This window comes from Bos grunniens, chromosome 7 (genome assembly GCF_055505025.1).
Source record: "Bos grunniens cultivar Pamir isolate PY7600 chromosome 7, Bosgru_T2T1.0, whole genome shotgun sequence".
NCBI classification, from domain to species: Eukaryota; Metazoa; Chordata; class Mammalia; order Artiodactyla; family Bovidae; genus Bos; species Bos grunniens.
In genome coordinates, this window is record NC_141171.1 from 21984894 (window position 1) to 22008599 (window position 23706).

The following is a 23706-nucleotide window of genomic DNA, read 5'->3' on the forward strand; positions in this document are numbered from 1 at the left end:
CAACATCGGGCTGACCCTGCATTCACCTCTGAGAACCCTGGGAAACGCCAACCACAGATGTGAAGTGAACATCTTAAAACCACAACTGCATTTCCTTTGTGAAAAGATTCAGCTCTCTTCTCTGGCCTGCCTCTCTTGGGCTGGATGTCTCGTGTACAGTGGCTTGCAACCTCAAGAGAGAAGAGCCTGGGTGGAGAGTCTGCTACAAACCCGCTCTGGACAGGCCCGGGCAGGGAAAGGGCAGGGTCTACTGCACAGGTGGCCCTGGGACCCACCAAGGACCCGGAAGGCTTCTGTTCTCACCCTGGCAGCTGCCGACCTCCGGCCCAAGCCTCCCCACACACACCCTGAAGTGTTCCTGGCCCCACTTCCTGTAGCCTTGGGAAGCGGCTGGTATGAGGAAGACCCGTGGCACGCAGGGAGGAAGTGGGCCTGCCCAGGCCCTCACCATCTGCACCGGCCACACGTTTCAGTGCAGCCTACAGCTCAAACGGTTGGCGGTTTCAGTTCGTCACCTTCCTTTGGTGCATCTTCTAACTTAACATTAAATAAGCTAACTGTTGCCCCACCCCAGAAAAATGTGGGAGAGAAGCTGTGCCTTCAGTATTTCCAACATATTCCCCTCTTTTCTCATATTTGCCCAGCACCTTTGGGTCTGGAAACTGTGCTCACATTTGTCATCTTGTTGGATCCTCACAAGCCTTGGTAAGGTAATAATAGCTAACAATGACTGAACCCTCAATCAGTGTCAGGAACATGAATTAGTGCACAGAATCCACTATGATTGTTCCCATTTGACAGAAAAATGAGGTAAAGATAGATTCAGTGACCGGCTCAAGGTCCCGTAGTCTGTAAATGCACAGCTGACATTTTATCCCAGATGGCCCAATTCCAAAGTAATCCCTATTATCTTCTGTTATGTTGGCTTCGAGGCATATTCAAAAGAACACATCCTATTTCTGGATGAGAAAGGGAGGCTGAGAAGAATAAAAGACAAGGGGCCTGAAATCAGAGTTGCTTCCATGTCCACGTCTTCTCCCGGAGGACCATTCACTGGCATCTTCTTTTTTATTTTTTTTAATCACTGTCACACTTTCCCCTCTCCCCACACCCAACGCCAGCTTGTCTCCTCCTGACCTATATGCTAACATGGCCTTTCTTGGGACTTCCCTGGAGGTAGAGTGGTTAAGATTCCACTCCTCCACTGCTGGGAATGCGGGTTCAATTCCTGGTTGAGGAAAGATCTCACATGCCTCGCAGCCAAAAATAAAAATAATCATAAAGTGGCCTTTGTTTTTGGGGTAGCCCAGAGAGCCAAAGTCCTGGTTTGCTGGGAAGAGTATATGCGCCTATCTGTCAGGTGAAGGAGGCAAAGCCGGGACTATGGAGGATGAGACACAGAAGAACCCAACACTAAGCCCTCTCCTGTACACACCGGGACAGTAAAAGCAATCCACGGGCCTGGAGCCTGTGGACAGCCAAGCTGGGGCGTCTATCTGTCCACTGCCTCCTCAGCTGAAGGTGCTCTGAGGGGTCAGGGTGGGTGTGGACACTGATACGCCAGTGTGCTAGAGCACCGTCCTTCTGCTGGGCATTTCAGGCTGCCCTCACTCATGGAACGTATATTTTTGTGTGTCCCTGCCAAGTGTCAAACACTATGCAAAAGATCAAGGATTCAGCGGAAAATAACACAGGCCATGTTCCAGGCCTTGAGGAGCCTTTAGTTCCAGTGAGGGACACAGACATGAGGCAAGTAATTACACAAATATCTGGAAAACACAGTGTCTTGTGAGAGGATTCACCCTCAAGGTCCTAATCAAAGAAGGAGTCTGTGGGATGGGGGGCTGGGCAGCCAGGATGGTGTGGAGTTAGTGGGTAGGGACAGTTCTTGGCCCCTATCCCACTGGCCTCCTCTCCCCCGCATTCCAGGCCCTTCAGGAAATCTGTTTCCAGGAAGGCTGCTCTGCGAAGTATCTTCAAGGCTGCCTCAAGCGGTGTCTTTGTGAAAGCTCTTTTAGCTTTTGTGCCTGGGTGAGCACAAACTCAGGTGTGTGTGGTGTGGGAGACCAGAGGGGCGGGCAGATGAGGGTGCTTGATCTTTGATCCTCAGCTAAACTCAGACCTTTTCAATCCTCATCAAAGGCCTGTGTGTGCGTGTGGGAGAGCCTGGTGGGGCAAGAAGTTGCTGGGATGAAATGCTGGTATGAAACTTTCAATTCTGAGAAACATTTTCAGATTAACTGAGAGCCAGGGCTCTTCCTAAAGTACCTCTGAAATTAGCTGTTCAACATAAAGCCTGAAATTAGCTTCTGCAGGAGATGAAGCCCTCTAGGGCTGACAGCAGCCAGCCAGCTAGCCCCCAGAGCCATCCTTGCTGGCACCGCCCGGCCTGCAGGGCACCATTGCAACCCTGCCTCAGTGTGCCCACTGGCAGGCTCCTTAAGAAACACTTTACGGCCTTCACTAGACATGCTTCTCCCCGCTCATCTGCTTCTTTTACCCTCAGGGACTCTCCCTGTGGAAAAGAAAGCCCACTTCCTTGGGCTGTGAGGGTGTGATTTCCAGTTTCATTTTTCAGTTTTCATGTAGAAGCTATTCTGCCAGCTCTCCACTCCTCATGCCCCAGGGCACCAGAGGGGCCAAGAGGCAGAAGGAAAAAAAAATATGTTCCTGTCAGTACCCTGCTCCATGGAGCTCACAGAGGTGGGGACTGGGCGGACCCTGGGTAGGGGAGATTGTTAAAATGCAGATCCCTGCTCCCCTGTCTCTGAGGTGCTAGATTTGGGTCCTTCTGATTCTGACGTGGCCTCTGGACCCTACAAGGACTCACGGCCTCAGAGACCATCAAAACAGCCAGACCTCAGCTGAGCAGAGCCCAATCACTCCCCAAGGCTCTTCCCACATCTGCGTGTGAAGCTTTGTTCCACATGCCCTGCCTCTTCCCTGCTTGGAACTGGACATGTTTCAGATGCCAGTTCTTTTCAGGGGGAGATATGAGGAAGCCCAGGTTGTGGGTCCTCACACAACTTCCTTTCTTCCTCACACTCCAGATCTCCCTTTAAGATGCTAATTTGTAGTAGACATTAAAATAGGCATTAATAGAAACAAAAGAAAGAAAAATTCTATTAAAAGCCCTCACGCCCTTTTGTTCTGTCCCTGCTAATTCCAGAAAGGATTTAAGAACATTTACACATCTGTATTTTCCCCTATGTGTGTGTGAGAGAGAGACAGACAGAAACAGAGAGAGAGAGAGAAAACCTGTGTGTGGGGTGGGTCTTCCAAAGTACCTTGCCCTGGTATGACCATGGAGGAAGCAGGTGGTTAGGTCCCCAAGCCCGGCAGATGTAGGCCTTTGCTAATCTCTAGGGCAAATTTGTTCTCCAGTGTTTCTAGTATCACTTTTTGATCAATCATTAATCAAAGTTGCAATAAAAAGATAATCTTCTCAGGACTGGGCTATAAAGGTTTTGGTTGAAACCTTAAATAAACCCTTTTGTGGAGGCCTCAAAGCCAAGAGAGAAGAGTCTCGTGTCTGTGGCTGGATTTAGAAACAAATGAAGGCTGGGCACAGACATGAACTTTAGTCACCTGAGTGACGGTGGCCTCTTGATTGACCTCTCACTGCTGGTGAAGCTGGCTGTGTCCTGGCTCCTGGACCAGGTGGCAAAGCTGGGAGGGGAGGGTGCAGCTGGGCCCAGATGCGAGGGTCTGGGAGCACTATCACAAGGTGCTACAGCTGTGGCACAGCTCTGGAGGCCAGGCCTGAAGGCAGCCCCCAAAGCCCACGGAGCCCATGTGGTGGAAGGCACCCTTATCTCTTAGCTGGGCTCATTCCTGCCAACTCAGGGCTGTGCAGGGCAGAGTGGTGTCTGGTGTGAAGAAGAAGGCCCACTTCTCAAGGGAGGAAGAGAGGAAGTGGCTGCTTCTCCCAGGACCCAGCAGGCGTAGAGTCTATGGGACCCTACTCCTCTCTGCGCTCCCTCACAGTAGAGAGGGTGGATCTGCTCACTGGGGCCTGGGGCTACAGGCTCTTGGCTGCAGAACCTGGATCTAGGAGCTAGAATCAGCAGCGATAATGTGAGGCTCAGCACCAGGTCCAAGAAGCAAGGACCTTCCCGCCCAAGGCAGTGCCTGTGTATCTGGGCTAAGTGCAGCCTGGCCCAACAGGCTTAGCGTTTAGTTGTCAGTGACTTTTGCAGGAGCCACAGCAACTGCATCATCCAAGAAAGCTGACGTGCTCAGAAGCACGCATCTAAGACCTGCAGTATCTGAGAAAGTGGGAGAGGCACTCGCCGTTCTCTCCAACCCCTTCAGACATATTACCAGGCCCGCTCTGAACCACATTTCACACCCATGGAAGAAATGGGCATTTTCAGTGAAGAGTAACCCTAGAAGCGGTGAAATTATAACAAGTGTGAGAAATTGTTCAAAGGATTGCTGTACAAAACAGGGATAGCATCGTTTTGAATGTCTGGAAAGGAGCAAGCAGCATCAACAGGAACAATTAAGACAATTGAGGGACACGTGATGAGGCTTTCTATAGGTCCAGTGTGGTCTCCAAAGATACACACACACACACACTCTTTTTTTTTAGAGAGAGAGAACGAGAAAGGAATGGGAAGACACACACTGAAATTTTAACAGCAGGCTTTCTCTAGCTGGTAAGATTATGAATGACTTGAATTTTTTCCGTTTGAGCTTATCAATAGTCTCTAAAATGTCTACAGTGTACCCAAATTACGTTATAATGGCAAATATACATATGACATAACATTTACCGTTTTAACCATTTTTCAGTGTGCAATTCAATAACATTAAGTACATTTACATTCTGGTGCAGCCATCACTACCATCCAACTCCAGAAGTTTTTCATCGTCCTCAACATAGACTCCAAACCCAGGAAACTAACTCCTCATTCTCTCCTACTGCCGGTGGTTGGTAACCCCCATTCTCCTTCCTGTCTCTATGAATTTGACTATTTTAGGTGCCTCATATAAGTTGAATCATACAACATTTGCCCTTTCGTGTCTGGTTTATTTCACTTCCTACTTTAGAAAGTGAAATAGCTTTAGTTTTCAAGGTTTATCCATGCGGCATGAATTTCAGGAATTTCACTCATGCGTGTGACAGAATTTCATTCCTTTTTAAGACTGAATAATATTCCACGTGTGTATATACCACATTTTATCTATTCATCTGTCAGTGGACGCTTGTCAACTGTTTGCGCCTTCAGGCTAATATGAACATGGGTATACAAATGTCTCTTTCAGACTCTGGTTTTAGTTCTTTTTAATTCTACCAGAGGTAGAATTGCTGGATTATATGGTAAGTTTATTTTTCATTTTTTGAGGAACTGCCATCCTATTTTTCACAACGGCTGTACCATTTCCACAGTGGCAAGGCATCAGTTCAGTTCAGTCACTCAGTTATGTCCAACTTTGCGACCCCATGGACTGCAGCATGCCAGGCTTCCCTGTCCATCACCAACTCCAACTCCCAGAGCTTGCTCAAACTCATGTCCATCGAGTTGGTGATGCCATCCAACCATCTCATCCTCTGTCGTCCCTGTCTCCTCCTACCTTTAGTCTTTCCCAGCGTCAGGGTCTTTTCCAATGAGTCAGTTCTTTGCATCGTGGCCAAAGTATTGGGGCTTCAGCTTCACCATCAGTCCTTCCATAGGGGTTCTAATTTCTCCACACCTTCACCGACACTTGTTATTTTCTTTCTTTTTTTTTAATAATTGTCATTCTAAAGGGTGTGAAGTGGTATCTCATTGTGGTTTTGATTTGCATTTCCCTAATCCAAACTAATTATTAGTTTAAAAAATATTTATTTATTTGGCTGTGCTTAGTTTCAGCATGGAGATCAAGATTTTTAGTTGTGGCAGGAGGGATCTAGTTCCTTGACCAGGGATCAAACGTGGGCCCCCTGCATTGGGAGCACAGAGTCTTGGCTACTAGACCACCAGAGAAGTCCCAAACTATTTATTTTTAATCCAATTTTGCCTGAATCAAATCATTTGTCCTTTATTTCTTAATAATATGGACCTTTCCTCATTTTTTGCAATACTTAATCTTTGCACTACGGTTTTTTAAATTGTGGTAAAATACACATAACACAAAATTTACATTCATAACCATTTGTAAATGACAGTTCAATATTGCTAAGTAAATTCACTGTTGTGACCAAATTTTACAATGATTCGAAGAACCAAAAGGCTATTAAAAAAAAAGGAAGAAGGAATACGTGGATCCTCAGGCCTTGAAGATGTTCACACACTTTGGCTCAGCCTTGGCCGAGACGTGCGTTCATCTAGAGCACTGCTGATGTGCTGGGCTCTGTGCCAGATAGGAGGAGGCACTAAAGTGAGTGTAGTCTGGTCTCTGCCCTCAGATTTCAACCCCTGTGGGAAGTAGTTATACCCAAGGCTTCTGTGGGCCCAGTGGGCCACACTGTCTTCAGGTACAGTGTGGAGAAGGCAGCACAGATGAGGTGGCTTGTGAGCTGTGCCCCAAAAGAAGAGCAGACGTTTGCAGGTGTGTGAGGGCAGAAAGGAACTGGTCTGTGCTGTTGTGCTGTGGCAGCCCCTCCATTAGCACTTGGTAATGATTTATGCCTCTCTTCCCTACTTGATTATAAGCTTCATGAGAGCAAGGCCACGTAGTCTTGTTCACTGTTGAACAAGACTAGCAGGCAGAACCTGCTCTGCCCAGCGCAGACAGGGATAAAATGAATACTTGCTGAGTAAATGAGCAGGTGAGGAGAAGGAAGAGGGGAGAGGAGATGTCTCCTTCCAGAATCTTGGCCATGAGAGGCAGACAGCACGGCTGTACTCCGTGGGGAGGGGGGTGGAGGGAAACATCACAGGGATGACAGAGATGGGAGCATGCCAAGTACTGCACCCCAGGAGCCAGGGGAGAAGGAGAGTTTGAAGACCCAGGTTTGAGAGAGCTGAAGGCCCTGAATGCTGGATAGGAGTCTGGGTGAAATGGGAGAGACAGGGCTGCAGGGTCAATGGGAGGAGAGGGGTCTCTCACTTTATGATACGTGGATGGTTAATATGAAGAAAACAGGAAATGCAAGTTGCTGACAAGGATGTGAAGCAACTGGAGCTCTCACACACTGCCGGGAAAGTGCTCTTCCAAGCTTCAGACAGCACTCTGGTTGCTGGTTGGTTCAGGCTACCATTTGGGCCAATCAAGGGAACCATAGCATCTGCACTTGGACTATGAGACATGAAATGCTTTATGTCCAGAGCAATTTCCAAGATGGGCCTGCATCCAGGGGACGTGGAACAACCAAGAGCCCATAGTTGGCTCTGTGCTCACCAGGCTCCAAACTGTCAACTTTGCCCATATGCCTCCATGGACCTCATCTCACGTCAGAGAGCTGGCAGGACTTCAGTCAGCAGAAGGTGGACTCTGCTCTTTTCAAGGGCACATGGTGCCAGCTCTGGGCACTGTGGTAAACTCCACCAGGGTATGCACACCCAGTCAGGCACCAGCATCTGAGCCCTCTACCAGATGAGTGGCACGTGTGCCAACACGGAGCCCTCACGGGATGCACTGCTTGACACCTGCGGAGCTCCAGGCTGAGGGAAGGACTGTGTATAATCTGTATTTTTTTGCATCTTCCTTTCCAATTTGGAGGACATTATCACTGAGTTACCAAGTGCCACTTAATCCACTGTTGGGGAGCACAGAGAAGTGTCCAGCAGTCCTGGATGAGGCTGCAGCAGGGGAGGAGAAGAGCACAGATGATGCAATGAAGACTTAATAAAAGGCAAGGTGTAATTGGGAGCAGGCCTCCCTCAGCTTCACATGAAGCACATGCTCCATTGCCCTCAGCCTGACCACAATGCCACACCAGCTGTGTCCCATTCATGCTGGCCTGGAAACTGGGAAGTACCTGGCACAGGGCCCCTCCACTTCCTCCACATGACTGCCTAGAGCTCCACGGGGACCAGAAAGGGGTGATTTTTGTGGTCAGGAAATGCCTGTGGCAGCTGTGGACACCACAGGCCCTCCCTGAACCCGTCTGAAGTGGAGACCACATTCCCAAAGACTTTCAACTGCCTGAACTCTAGCTCCAATCTCTTGCTTTTTCCTGGGAGGTTCACTGTGGCATGGCAGGTAACAGGCATCTTTCTCTATGTCCATTAGGTCCCTCAGATCTAAAATACTCTAAGCTCAAAGGCAGAACACTGAGAAGCAGAACAACAGATTTGAAGCTGTGGTTTAGCTCAATGGTTTTTAACCTTGGCTGCACACTAGAGCCACCTAAGGAACTTCTTAAAAGTACTCATGTCCAAAGACTTCAACAGGCACTTTGCAAAGAGAGGATCTAATGGCTAACGTGTGAAAAGGTGCTCAACTGCATGAGTCATTCAGTTCAGGTCAGTCGCTCAGTCGTGTCTGACTCTTTGCAACCCCATGAATTGCAGCACGCCAGGCCTCTCTGTCCATCACCAACTCCCGGAGTTCACCCAAACTCATGTCCATCAAGTCGGTGATGCCATCCAGCCATCTCATCCTCTGTCGTCCCCTTCTCCTCCTGCCCCCAATCCCTCCCAGCATCAGAGTCTTTTCCAATGAGTCAACTCTTCCCATGAGGTGGCCAAAGTATTGGAGTTTCAGCTTTAGCATCAGTCCTTCCAAAGAACACCCAGGACTGATCTCCTTTAGAATGGACTGGTTGGATCTCCTTGCAGTCCAAGGGACTCTCAAAAGTCTTCTCCAACACCACAGTTCAAAAGCATCAATTCTTTGGTGCTCAGCTTTCTTCACAGTCCAACTCTCGCATACATACATGACCACTGGAAAACCATAGCCTTGACTAGACAGACCTTTGTTGGCAAAGTAACGTCTCTGCTTTTCAATATGCTATCTAGGTTGGTCATAACTTTCCTTCCAAGTAGGAAGCATCTTTTAATTTCATGGCTGCAATCACCATCTGCCGTGATTTAGGAAATGCAAATTAAAACCACACTCTGATATCATCACACACCCACCAGAATGGCTAACATGAAAAAGTTAGAAAACACCAATCACTGGCAAAGATGTAGAGCAACCAGAACTCTCACACATCACTGAGAAAGTATAAATTGGTGCAGTCACTTTGGAAATTATTTGGCATAACGTAATAAAGCTGTACAGACTGATTTTCATACTTGCCCAGCAACTCCATGTCCAAGTATGGACCCAACAGAAACGCAAGCAAATGTGCTCGAAGACACCAATGAAGGCTCATAGCAGCAGTAGTCATAATACCCCCAAATGGCCAACTACAACCCAGATAGTCAAATATAGAGAAGCAGAGGAATATCCACATGGTGGAACAACCTATAGCAATGAGAATGAACTAGCTACAACAACTACAAACAATTGTAAAATAGCTTTGATGAACCTCACAAATACAATGTTGAGCAGAAGAAGGCAGATATAAAAGAATATATTCTATTTGATTCTACTTACATAATATAAAGCATGAAACAGGTAAAACTATATTTCTACCATTAGAAATGAGAATGGTGTTTATGCTTTGGGGCACCAGGGGATGCAAATGATATTTCTTGATCTGGAAGCAGCTTAGGATAAATTCACTTTGTCAAAATTCACCAAGCTTTACACTCATGTTTTTTTGTTTTCTTATTTTTTTGCATATATATTATCTGTCAATAAAGACTTAATTTTTTTTTTTTATAAAAGCCCAGATCAATTCAGTCAGTATCTTTGGGGTGAGGATGAGTACTTTCAAGTACTGAGGCATCAGTACTTTCAATATTCTAGATAACTGTAATGTGCAGCCAGGATTGAAAGCCATTGGTTTAATTTCTTAGGAGAAGCAGATCTACTAAGAGGCTGTAAATGGTCTTGATAAAAGGCACTTCCAGCTTGGTGGAGTGAGATGCTGGGGTGAGAAGTCCAACTTTGTTGATGCGATGAAGCCTCCTGCCTGGGCAGAGGAAGTATTGCAGTATGCTTACGTAATGTGTTTCTTCCCTGGCAGGGTCTGCTGAAAGCTGGTTGCATCAGTTTGCAGTGGTGCATGATGGGAATCAAGTGGGCCCTGGCCCCTCCTCAGGCAAGGCGGGGTGTGTACGTTCCATTCAAGGTGTCTGTGTTTGTGGGTAACAGCCCACTCTGGGCTCTAGATGACGAGCAAACTCTCTGGCCTCTGCGTCCAGATTAGCAACTTGCGACATCTTGCTGAGGACCACGTCAGGCTTGGTGCATGTGCCTGGGTTCAGAATTTTCTTTCTATTCCATGTGGTTAGTGGCAGCCGCCCAAGCAATGGCTGAATTCTGGCACACCCTAAGCTGGGCTGGATGAAGCACAAGCTGGAATCAAGACTGCCGGGAGAAATATCAATAACCTCAGATATGCAGATGACACCACTCTGATGGCAGAAAGTGAAGAACTAAAGAGCCTCTTGATGAAAGTGAAAGAGGAGAGTGAAAAAGTTGGCTTAAAGCTCAACATTCAGAAAACTAAAAGATCATGGCATCTGGTCCCATCACATCATGGCAAATAGATGGGGAAACAATGGAAACATAGACTTTATTTTGGGGGGCTCCAAAATCACTGCAGATGGTGACTGTAGCCTTGAAATAAAAAGATGGTCGCTCCTTGGAAGCTATGCTATGACCAACCTAGACAGCATATTAAAAAGCAGAGACATTACTTGGCCAACAAAGGGCCGTCTAATCAAACTATGGTTTTTCCAGTAGTCATATATGGATGTGAGAGTTGTACTATAAAGAAAGCTGAGAGCCGAAGAATTGATGCTTTTGAACTGTAGTGTTGGAGGAGACTCTTGAGAGTCCCTTGGCCTGCAAGGAGATCCAACCAGTCTATCCTAAAGGAAATCAATCCTGAATATTCATTGGAAGGACTGATGCTGAAGCTGAAACTCCAATACTTTTCCACCTGATGAGAAGAGCTGACTCATTGGAAAAGACCCTGATGCTGGGAAAGATTGCAGGTGGGAGGAGAAGGCGACTAGAGGATGAGGTGGCTGGATGATATCACTGACTCAATGGATATGAGTTTGACTAAGCTCCAGGAGTTGGTGATGGACAGGGAAGTCTGGTGTGCTGCAGTCCAAGGGGTCGAAAAGAGTTGGACATGACTGAACAACTGAACTGAACAGAAGCAAACTATGGGCAGTTTGGAAAAGACAAGACAGGACATGGGCTTACAGACTACACAAGTGTTATGCCTGCTTGGGGCCCATCCACCCTCCCAGAAGTGCATGGACCTTGAACCTTCGGCTATAGGAGGAGTGCAGGGAGGCCCCAGAAACCTCCCCCAGCTCTCCAGGGTCCTCCACTTTCCAGGCAGGGGCTGGCTCTTCTGGCCACATTCCTACATATCTGTCTCCCAGTGGTACGTTTACAGAGCAAGAATGAACAGGATGGGGCCTGGGGCCTCTTGCAACTCTGTTGGGTGGGACGCTGGGGGCCTTGGTTGGGCTCACTTGGCTGAAGGACACAGAGTCGTGTGGGTTGAAAGAGACTAAGGTAAACTGAAAAAGGCTACATCACTTGAGGGTAGCCACACTGAAAATAACAAACCCTTCTCCAACTGTCCAGTCCCCACTCCTCAAATTATTAATAAAATAATTTTATTTATTAATTAAAAAAAGTCTTTAGAAGTAAGAGAATCATGAATAAGGAAGCCAGGGTATAAGCATGTATCTCTACTGAAGCTGCAACTCTCGACTTTCCTGGCTTTGGGCTCCTTCCTGTGAAACAGGGTAATGCCTCCAGGCTCTCCCTCCTGCCCAGGAGGGCTGAGGGTCCAGGAGTCAGCTGGTGTAGGTCGGGGAGGTTGGACCTTGAGGGCTGTGCCTGTGCTGCCCCTGGCTGGGACATCAGCCCCCATGTGCCACCTCACCGCCTGTGAACTGCCACGGTGGCAACCTTGGCCAGCCAGAGTGACACTACCCCTTCCTGTCATCATCTTTGAGAAGTATTTATGATACATTTCCTTTTTCTGCTTTCAGAAATGGATGGCCAGGAAGAGTTCTTGCTTGAAAGGGGTGCATAAACTCACCAAGGGTTGACTGGACAGCAGGTGAGGAGGTAAGAGAATCCAGAGAGCATTCCAGAAGGTGAGTTGTGAGGGCTGAGCTCAGAGGTGCCACAGGAGAGCTAGGCTGCTGTATGGTGTGAGCCCTGATGCTGCTACAGGGCCATGAGCCTCACTGGGCTCTAGTGGACAGCCAAGCACATGACACTTCTCAGAGCAAAAGCATCAGAGAAGCTACTGACCGGGAAGCACAGAGGCCTGGCAGGTCTGAACTGAGGGACTTCTAATGTCACACTGGGGGAATCCCACTCAGAATTGCTCTGGATGTCCCCCAAATACCCACTTTACCTTAAGACCCAGCAAGGATCTGTTAAGCAGGAAGGGATTTAATCCTTTTCTAAAACCCCTGATATTTTCCAGCCTGTCATTATAATTTCTAAAAGTCATCATAAACTCTCTCTCCTGGTTTCCTTCCATTTACATGCTTATTTTCCTTTTCAAAACACTCCAGTAACATTTCCCCATATGAAGACGTCACTAATCCCGTACCCTCTACTATCTATTCTGCTTAACAACTAGGAAGTGAATTTTCAAAAGCCCCTGAGTAACCCAGAGATGTCAGGGAGCTCACACAGAACATTTCAAAGCGGATGCTTCAGGGCTCAGGCAGGGACCATTCTTGTCTTAGAAGCAAATCAGAAGTTTCTGTCTGGGCAGGGTCCCGGTAGGAAACACACACACACTGCACAGGTAACTGAGCAGAGCTTAAGGAAGGACTGTTTTCAAGGGGCTGAGCAGCATCGAGGGAAGGAGAAACACCTTGGAGCCAGTGACAATGGGGAGCTGTGACCATGGCTTGGAGGGAGGAGGTGGTGGGACTGTTCTAGGATCCTGAGAGAGCTGCAGGGAAGGGCTGTGGAGAGTTGCAGTGGCTTTAAGGAGAAGAACACAGACTTGATCTGAGGCCTGGCAAGGGAGGGAGCTGGCAGAGGGGAGGGGTGGATAAAGTACCCTAATATACCCCAACATTACTCTCTTTATCTCCTGCAGGGGCCTTCATCTGGCCAAACCCAACTGGAAGCACAAGGGCACGAAGCCTGGTTGGTACAATTCACAAAGGTCAAATACTGGGAGGTATGGGAAAGGGTAGAAAATGTGTAGGGGCAGGCTCATGGGGGACACCCTGCATGTGTGCGTCCTCAGTTACTTCAGTTGTGTCTGATTCTTTGTGACCCCATGGACTGTAGCCCACCAGGCTCCTCTGTCCATGGGATTTTTCAGGCAAGAATACTGGAGTGGGTTACCATGCCTTCCTCCAGGGAATATTCCCGACCCAAGGATTGAATTTGCATCTCCTGCCTTGGCAGGCAGATTCTTTTCTGTTGATCCACCAGGGAAGTCCATATCCTGCATAGTCATCTAGTTTAGTAGCCATTTAAAAGGAGTAAATTAGAAGTTGATGTGCTGTAATGTGGCCCCCTCACCACATATAAATGGGAAAAGAGGCAGTCAGAGATAGAGATGTCCATGAAATAGGTTTAAGGAATTTTGGTCATCCTCAACATGAAGGGGGACAGATAGCTTTACTTAGTTTAATAATTCCGAAGTAAACATGTATGTTCATAAAGAAGATCCTAAATTATCAATAACACATTAAATGTGGTCACTGTACTACTTAACAGAGCTCCAACAGGGAAGGGAAGATTATAACACAATTTAGAGATACCATATATCCACTCAACGGGATTCCCAGGTGGCATAGTGGTAAAGAACCCATCTGCCAATGCAGGAGATGTAACAGACCCAGGTTTGATCCCTGGGTTGGGAAGATCCCCTGGAGAAGGAAATGGCAACCCACTCCAGTATTCTTGCCTGGAAAATCCCATGGACTGAGGAGCCTCGCAGAGGGTTGCAGAGAGCTGGACACAACTGAGCGCGTGCACACACACACACATACACACACACACATCCATTCAAAAGAAGTATAACCATTAAACATATCAGGTTATTCACATGTCTCTACCTCCTTTCTCTCCTGAAGTGTCACTAAAAATGCCAGACAAGAAGTAAAATGGTTTATATGCTCAAGAGCAAACAGAATGGTAAAGAGACATTAGTGGATGAGAGATCTCAGCAAACTCTGGGAAACTGGGAAGCAGATGGAAGAATGAAGGAGGGCTGATATGGAAAAAGTTAGTCTCTTAAGGGCTCCCAGAGTGGGAGACTGACATGAAGCAAGCCACTCCTGTCTCAGAACCGTGGGGGAGCTCAGACCTTGGGGAGCCCAGGTATTATGATGGTGGGGGTCAAGTACAAAGAGCGTATGGAAAGAAACCAGGGCAATTGTTTGGAATCCTCCCAGATCACACGTCATACTCTGTCCAACACAGCAGGAGACTGAAGACACTAAATGGGAGAGACCCTGGCAGAAGAGAGGGCAGATGAACACAAGGATGTAAATGGAGGAATGATGGCAAGTCTGCATACCCCACCTTGCCCAGGCGTGTATCGTCCTGTAACAAAGTATAGTGAATTTAAAACATGGCTACAAAAATTTTTGAGAGGGAGGACTCTTCTCCTTTCCTTAATCTGGGTGGGCTTGTATTACAGGGGAAGTGATGTTATGTGACTTCCAAAGCCAGGCCATAAAAGGCCCTGCAGCTTCCATATTGCTGGCAGGAACATTCACACTAGAATCCTGAGCTACAACACAAGAGGTCCAACTACCAGGCTGTCGCTCTGGGGAGGCCATGTGTCGTCTGCCTGGTCTCTAGTCCTGTTGCGCCCAGTCTTCCAGCTTTCCCTGCCAAGTGAAGACCCATCTTGGAAGTGGATCCTTCAGCCGCAGCTGGCTCCAACTTTCAGCCATCTCAGACGCTGTCGAGCAGAGAAGAGCCATGCCTTTTCCCAATTCCTGACTTGCAGCACAGCAAAGTGGTTGTTGTTTATGCTGCTAAGTATTGGTGAGGGTTGTTAGGCAGTAACAGTAATTGGAACAGGAGTTAGAAGACTTCTCTTGAGAGGCTGTGTAGCTCTAGAGCAATGGTTCTTAAGGAGGTAATTTTGCTCCCCAGAGAACATTTGGTGAGGTTTATTGATATTTTTGGTTATCACAATTCTGGGAGGGGGGTTACTAGTGGCACCTGGTGAGCAGAGCTCAGTGATACTACTAAACATCCTACAATAAAAAATTATTTGGCCTCGAGTGTCAACATGCCAAGGTGGAGAAAGCCAGCTCTAGAGAGACAAGTCTTACATTTAGAGGCTTGTTAATGAAAAGACTGGCTTGCTGCCTAGAGTGATGCCCCAGTCAAGTTTTCCCCAAATACAGTTTAATTCAGCTTTTTATTGCTTTACTCATAAATATCAATAGATATTTCTAGTATTTGAGGAAAACTTTCAATGTGGAAGAGAGAGAGAGAAAATACAAAGAAGCCGGGGGAAACAAAGACAATTTAGAGAATAGAAAAATATTAAAATAAAACCAACAGACAAATGAAAAATAAGTAATACCTTCAGAGAAATAAATGGGAGACAGTGTATTCATAAAACAAGACTGTAATATTATGAAAAAGAAGCAATCCGAAACAAGAATGAGTACTTGTATATTAAAAATACAAAAGCCAAAAAATTTTAAAATCAAGAAAGTATTTCCAAAAGGCAAATGGAGGGGAAATAAAAAAGAAAACATAAGAAAATTAGATGATTAATCCATTAGGTTCAACAGGTAAAAGAGAGGGGATAAAATTATCAAAGAATTAATTTTTCCCCCCCAGAACTCAAGGACAGATACAGCACACATGACTTAGCACAGCAGTAAAGAATGTCTACATTCACTATGTATCGAGTTGACCAAAAATCTTGTTAGTCTTACTGGAAGAATGGAAGAAGAACTGGAGGTGGTTTTGTAGGTGAGCTCAATTCTCAGCCACCACAAGAAGTCCACAGAAGCCTAAAACTGGTAAATCAAGAAACAACATCATAAATAGAAACAGAAAATAATAAAAGGTTAACTCTATTCTCTGAATAGAGTGGGGCAGAAAAACATTGAGAGAGGATTTTTATTAATATTATAAGCCTCTATTTTGTTTAAACCATATATGTGCATTATTTTGATAAATTTGATAAAATAAAAATGTATTAAAAATGAATCCAATAAACAAATTACAGTATGATGGGATTAAATTTAATTATTTGGAAAATTCACCCAGGTGGGCAAGCCATGCCCTAAGAATGCTCAATAAACTGGCATGGGCAGCACGTAGCTCACTCATGTGGAAGAAGTCTCCTGATATCACTGGCCAGCAGCTGGTGGGTGGGAGTAGGGGTGGGGACAGGGGACGGCAGAGCAGCCCTTGGGCAGTCATCACCAGATCCCTTTCCCAGCAGGTTGTATTTGCTTGGGAGACCCTGCCCTTGAGTGTGGATTCTGAGGGTGGGCAAGAGCTGAGCCCATGGCTGGAGCCACAGATCCCTCCCTGCAGGTGCACGAGTCAGGTTGTCTCAGCAGCCAACGGTGACTATATACACCCATTATCATCTGATGGGTCACCATATCTCTTACCAGAGGCTCCCTGGCTGGTGGTGGTGGCGGGGGTGGCAAAGTGGGGAACGTGCTTGTGAAGTCCGGAGCCTTACCTCTGAGGTACATCTAAGTGGGCAACAGCCCTCAAGCCTAACCATCCTTTTCCTTCACCCACTGCCTGTTACCCTTCTCCACTACCTTCTACCTCAATGCTCAGGAGCTTTGCCTTGGAGACTGCTCAGTTGGCCTGCCTGAAGTTTGTTTTCTCTTTTAAGCCTTTTCAACTGTTACTTCCTTTTTACAAATTACATCATCATTACATAAGTGTGGATGAAAAATATTGCCTGCCATGTCAGCAAACAAGGGATGCTACGATCATCAAGCCATCAGTCATTAACCACCACTCCCAACAGTGAGCCTGAGATACTGGCCAGAATACTGACCTTAGACAGCTAAGGTGCATTTCAAAGGAAGGATTTCAATGAGCCCAAACTCTTACATCTTCCCATACACAGAAAAGCGCTAAATTCATTAACTTGAGGTGTCTGGTTTTCTTTAATTAACAGTAATTTTTGGATGTTCTTATTACTTGCTCTTTTTGGCAAAACTCCTTTGTATCCTGGCTCCTCCCTTACCTTACCTCTTTGAGTACAGTCCCTCAGAGCTATCTGAAAGGCTGACTCCTAGGCTTGAAGTCCTCATAAAATTCATGGAATAAAACACAATTCTCATTTAGGCTGCATATTTTTTTTTTCAGTCAACATAAGTAACATGTATTCCTTGCAGAAAAATTTTAAAATGTTGAAAATCATCTATAATTCTAACCAGCCAAATAAAATTAATATTTGTCTATGAACTTGCAGAATGTTTCCAGGCTTCCTCACAGGTACCCAGGAAGAGTTCATGTCTCATCTGAATACCACCGGCACTCAGTACATGTTGGACTCTGAGCTGGGGCTTTAGAGGCATTAATCCCACTAAATCCTCACAACTCTGTGAGGCAGGCCTTACTATGCCCATGTTATAGGTAGGAGACAGAGGCTTAGGGAGATCACATCACTTGCCTGAGTTCTCATGTGGGTTAAGAGACTGATCTCGATTTAAACCCACTAGGCTGAGTACAAAGCTACTTTCCTTACATGTTTTGTTAAGATTTTTCTTTTTCTCTCTGTTGGGCTGCATTTCACAGGCCTATAAGGCCTGTACTTACCCAGTTTCAAGACTGAAAAAAGAGCCTGGAGTTAGTGACAGAGACATCAATGACATAATGGATAGGAGGATTCATCTTACAAGTGTAAAGCAAAGTCCTGGAGCAACACCTCACCATGTGATGGTGAGCAGGACAAGGAGGCAGCCTTCGCTCCTGGGGAGGGGAGACTGCCTGTTACAGGGGGAATAGATGGCAGGTTGGCTCATCGGTTACCAGGGAAACTAGCAGAGGGGCACGCCCTTCACTGCCTCTTGGACAAGAACAATCTCTAGTTGGGGCCTGGCAAGCAAGTAAATAGGAAGGTCAGTCATGTGAATAGGGTGTAGGTGAAGCAGGCACTGATCCAGCAGGGCATGTACTGAGAGCAAGAGAACAGCCATTCTGGGCTTCCCTGGTGGCTCAGTGGTAAAGAATCCACCTGCCAATGCAGGAGACATGGGTTCAATATCTGATCCGGGAAGATCCCACATGCCGATGAGCTACTAAGCCTGTGTGCCACAACCACTGAGCCTGTGCTCTAGAGCCGGGGAGCCGCAACTACTGAGCCCATGTGCCGCGGCTACTGAAGCCTGTGTGCCCTGGAACTCGTGTCCCACAAGAGAAGTCACCACAGTGAGAAGCCCTTGCATCACAAATGGAGAATAGACCCCACTCTCTGCAACTAGAGAAAAGCCTGAGCAGCAATGAAGAGCCAGCAAAGCCAAAAATAAATAAATAAAATTATATTTAAAAAACAAAACAAAAAAGAGCTCTTCTGAGTGGCCTGACCATACACTTTTTTTTTTTTAAACCTAGCAATATATGCAAACATTGTTCTTATTAATATATATACACCCCTAGGTGATGCTGCCGCATGCATGACATGTCTTTGTGTAGATATGCCAGATTTTAAACAACCAACTCCTTTTTGTTGGGCTTTCCAATGTTTCCTTTTTTTCAATTATAAACAATGCAGTTATAAATATCTTTATTCATCCACCTTTGCAAAAATGTGTTTATTTCCAGAGGATAAATTCCAGATGGTAGAACTGCTTGGACAAAAGCTAGATATGTTTTTAAAAGTGGCCCCTTTTCCAATCACGTCAGCAGTACACATCGTTGCACATTCCCCCCACATTCGTTATTTACTGAATATTTTCACTTTTTAAAATTTGGACTGTGATTTAACACAGAAACAGAGACCCCTCTATGCTGGAAGCATCCTATATATTCCTCTAGATTTAGAACCAAATCATTCTTGCTTTAAAAAAATACAAAAAGCCCAAACACTCTGCCAAGGCCTGCTCTGACTTCAGCAGACAGGGTAGAACCTCCAGAGAGGCCAAAGAAGAGGAGCGGCCTGGAGGGAGGGAAGCAGGGGAGGAGGACCAGGCTGTGGGCCCATGACTGTCTGTCGTGGGGGAGGCTGCCAGGTTTTCCCAAGGGAAGCACTGTCTTCCTGGGTCTGAAGACTGGATAGCCACCTCTGCTGACCCATTCCTCAATACTTAGCTGTTCCTCACTGTCCCCAGCTCTCACTCTAACCAAGAAGTCAACACGAGTTCCCGCACCTTCGTTTTATTTGGCTGCCAACACTTTCAGCCCTCTGGGTCTTCATTGAATACATTTCAAGGCTTTTTAAGTTGAGAAGTTTTAAACTAGACACAGTCTTATTGTTCTTTTACCTTGATGTTGTTTTCCTTCAACAGGCTGCAAACTGGCACCTGTAGGTAAAAAGGAAAGTAAGTGATTAAGGGAGAGCACTAAGGGGGAGCCTTGGGGCAAAGTAAACCTGAATGGAAGTGATGAGTGCTCATCTGCAGCAACTCAGCTGTGAGTTGCCTGCATGCTGGCCCAAGGCAGAAACAGGCCCCTGACATCCACACAGGGGTATTCTCCTGCCCAGGGCAGTTCTTTCTCCTTCAGCTCATTAACACTCTTTTGCTGGCAGAAACCTCTTCCCCCTCGTCTCAAGGCCTTATATAAACAGTAAGTGTTTTGTCATACTTTTTTTTTGCGGGGGGGGGTGGGTGGGGGTGGGCATGTCATGTGCTATATGGAATCTTAGTTCCCTGACCTGGGATTAAACCCATGTTCCCTGCAGTGGAAGTGTGGAGTCTTAACCACTGGACCATGTATGGTGGGGAAGTCCCCACCATACATTTTTATTCATATATCCATTCATCAAATATTTACTGAGCACCTACCATATGCCAGGTACTCTCCTTGGGCTCTAGAAATATAGCACGAGACAAAACAGATGAAAACTCTGCCCCTGTGGAACTTGAAGACCAACCAACCAAATTAATTAATTGAATAGTAATCAGAAAAGTTAACTGCTCTGGAGGAAAAACAAAGCAAAAGATGGTAGAAGCAAATGTTGGAGCAGAAGGTGGAAAGGAGTGCTAAACCTGTAAATATTGCACCCAGGGAAGCCCAGACATCTGAGAAGATGACTTGTGAACAAAGACCTGAGAAAATGAGGACATGCACCCTGAGAATAAGAGGGGAATATGCTTCCCAGGTGGGGTCAACAGCACGTGAAAAGGCCTGAAGGGAAGAGCCTGTCTGAGATGGTAAAGATCAGAGAGGAGGGGAGTGTGGCCCGGGAAGAGTGAGTGACGAGGCAGTAAGGGAGGGGAGCAGAGAGGCAGTGAGAGGCTCCAGAGTGTGCAGAGCACTGAAGTTCATCAAGCACTGACCTTGAGCTTTGACTCAAGATGGGGGCCGCTGGAAAGTTTTACACAGAGAAGGGACACGATGTGTCTCACACTTTAACAAGGTCACTCTGGATGTTGTGTTGAGAGTAACCTGGGGAGCACAGGTCAAACCAATTGGGAGGATACTGCAGAAATCCTGGAAGAGACAATGGTGGCTTGGCCTGGAGAGGTAGCATGGGGCGGGGGACCGGTATTGAGATCTAGTCAGATACTAGAAAGCAGAGCTAACAGGATATGTTGATGGACTTAGAAGAGAAATATGAAATAAAGGAGTCAAAGAGGATGCTGAGATTTTGGCTTGAGCAAATGAGAAGAAGGAATAGTCATTATTTGCATGCAGAAGCCTGATGATGGAGCATGTGTGGCAGGGAGATAAGGAACTCAGTTTTTATTAAGCATGAGATGACTTTTAGACACTCAAGTGGAAAGGTGAGTAAGCAGGTGGATATATGTGTCTAGAGTTCAGGGGAGAGAGATCCGGACTGGAAGTGAAGATTTGCAAGTGCTCAGCTTGTAGTTCTTATGAAGCCATGGAGTAGGAGGAGGTCACCAAGGCGGTAACTGTCAATATACAAGCTGCCTTCAGTTCATGAAGACTGTGTGTATATGTAGTTGCTCAGTTGTGTCCAGCTCTTTGTGACCCCATGGACTGTAGCCCGCCAGGCTCCTCTGTCCATGGGGATTCTCCAGACAAGAATACTGGTGTGGGTTGCCATGCCCTCCTCCAGGGGATCTTCTCAACCCAGGAATTGAACCCAGGTCTCCCTCATTGCAGGCGGATTCTTTACCATCTGAGCCACCAGGGAAGCCCTCATGAAGGCTAAGCTCCATTCAATTGCTCAGCAAAGGAGACTGAGAAGGAGTAGCAAGTACAATAGGAAGGAAACCAGGAAAAAGGGTTTCGAGGAGATGGAGCAATTCACTGTGATAGGTCAAGTCATATGAGGACAGAGAATTAATAACTGGATTTAGTGTCTTGGAAGCACAGGCGATCTCAGTCAAGGGCAGAGTCAGCGAAATGGTTGGGATGAGAACCTGACTGGAACAGGTTCGAAAGAGAGGAGCCCAAGTTGTGAGCTAGGGGACAGATGGGGCTGGCAGCCTCAGGAGCTCTGGAAGCAAAGGGGTAAGGGATGATCAGATAAACTGCTTCTAGCTTTATTTCACTCATTTATAAGCTGTAAAGCATAAAGCTGGCACTTCCACAACACACGTAACAATTTGGCAGCTGCTGTTACCAAGCTGGACCAGGTTCTCCATGTTGCTGAGCTTCAACCAGTTCTGGTCCCCAGAGAGAGTAATCAGCTTGTCTCTAGACTCCCAAGATGTTAATCCCATTTTCTCCAGGTCACCTGGAGCCTTAGGATCAATGCCCACAACTTTAGAGGGCTGCTGAACAGCCTGGTCTGCTTCTTATAAACCAAGATTTTGCTCAGGTCTCTTCTCCTGATGGGAAGTCAGAGGAGCAAGATGGCAGGGGTCCTGCTCTCACAAAGCCTGCCTTCTGGTGCAGAGGACAAATAACCGCCCAGAACAGATGAGCAGCAGGTCACTGCAGACATAGTTAAGTGCAATGAAGACAATAAAATGGGGTGAGGGAGGGAGAGAGAATGTGGGAGGGGCCTCCTTCAGCCCGGGTGTGCGGTTAGGAGGACTTTCTGGCAGACGACATTTCAGATGAGACCCAGGGAAGCCTGGCGTGCTGCAGTCCATGGGGATGCAAAGAGTCAGACATGACTGAGCGACTGAACTGAATAGAGGGCAGCTCATTCTCCTTGAGCTGTCACCAATCCTACACTACTCTTGAGCTTTCAAATCTCCCAAGGCTAGGTAGGGACTGGAACCAGCTAAGTACAGGTCCAAAAAGAGATAGTCTCTTCTCTCTCTAATATATATGGTGGGGATTCTTCTCTCCATAATTAGAAAACACACATATTTCTTTCACTGAAAGATTTGGAAATACTGAAAACAGAAGTTTCAATTCTACTACCCAGAGATCGTTATTGCTCACACTTTTTATTTTTACTGTTCACATTTGGTGTGCATCTTTCTAGACATTTTTCTATGCACATATATACACATTTTAAAAAAATGGGATCATGTTGTATATTCTGTTTTGTGTACACTGTTTTAGTCATGAGTTGTGACTAAATTATAAGCACTCATATAATTTTATTCTCCATTTGATTCTTAATGGCTGCATAGTATTTCACTGAAGGCATACTTTTATCATATTTTATTTAATTCCAAAACACTGGCCATTTAGATTATTTCCAGGTGACTGCTACTATGAGTAAATATTATAATGAGTAATCCTATATGTGTCTTTTTTCTTCAGTGGAAGAGGCTTGCAAATTTCTCATTGTTTCCTTGGATTAAGAGAAAATGTCACTGCCCAGTGGGAGTGCCACAGATCTCAGGCATCAAGAGGCAGCCTGAGGCCAAGGGCAGAGGGAGGGCGGGGCTGGGGCCTGCACCCAAGAGCCCCAGAGCCTGATTTAATCCTCTGACATAGCCCAGGCCCGACTTCCTCCCTAGAGGACCTGAGGAGTAGGAAAATAACAGGCCCCTCCCACAGGCCAAGTGAAATCCAAAGGGATTCCCCACGGGAGCCAGGAAGGGGGTGTCTCTCTCTGACCTGAGCATAGACAGCACCACCCCTCCCTTGAAATCCCCTTGGGGAAGCTCCTCCGTCCACCTCTCCCTGGGGAAAATATCTGAGGGGTCAGGCCGGCCGTCTTTCTTTGGGGCAGGGCTGCTGGGGAGTGCTTGTGAAAGACAGGGTTCTACAGAAATAGGAGCTCCTCTTTTACTCCTGATCCAGCCTTGGTCCCGAATCCCTGAATTCCTCAGAGGAGCTGGCAGGGACAGTTTGTGCCTCCCATGAGAGGAGTGTCCTCAGACACAGTGAGTTCTGGAGTGAGTGGGAAAAGCACAAACCCAGGAGGTCCTCAGACCTGGGTTTGAATCTGTACTCTGGCACATTTCAGCCTCATCTTGAGCAAGTGACTTCACCTGCAGAATGTAAGCTCTAGGAGGGAGGGACTTGGATCTCTCTTGTTTACTGTTATATCTGTAAAATTTAGCATGTAGTAGGTGCTCAATAAATCCTATGCCAGGTCAATGTATGCTCCTTTTGGAGCCTCAGTTTGTTCATCTGTAAAATGGGGTGATAACACCTCACTGGTTTGTTGTGAATTAAAAAATAAAACACGGGTAAATACTTAACACAGTGTCA

General features: G+C 46.5%; 1 protein-coding gene across 5 annotated transcripts in view; it reads right to left on the reverse strand.

Annotated features, from left to right (window-relative positions):
* LOC147368902 (uncharacterized) overlaps window positions 1-23706 on the reverse strand; it is a 76243-nt gene that overhangs the window by 17831 nt on the left and 34706 nt on the right. For 2 of the 5 annotated variants that reach the window (XM_086410371.1, XM_086410372.1), the window contains exon 3: window positions 19434-19472. The exons of 1 other annotated variant lie outside the window; for it this stretch is intronic. In XM_086410371.1, coding sequence (XP_086266497.1) covers window positions 19451-19472 — 22 coding nt within the window. In that variant the 3' untranslated portion in view covers window positions 19434-19450. Of the gene's footprint in view, window positions 1-5718; window positions 7731-15575; window positions 15993-19433; window positions 19473-23706 lie in introns of those variants that run through there. 2 more of the 5 variants (XM_086410373.1, XM_086410374.1) reach the window with 2 other exon arrangements.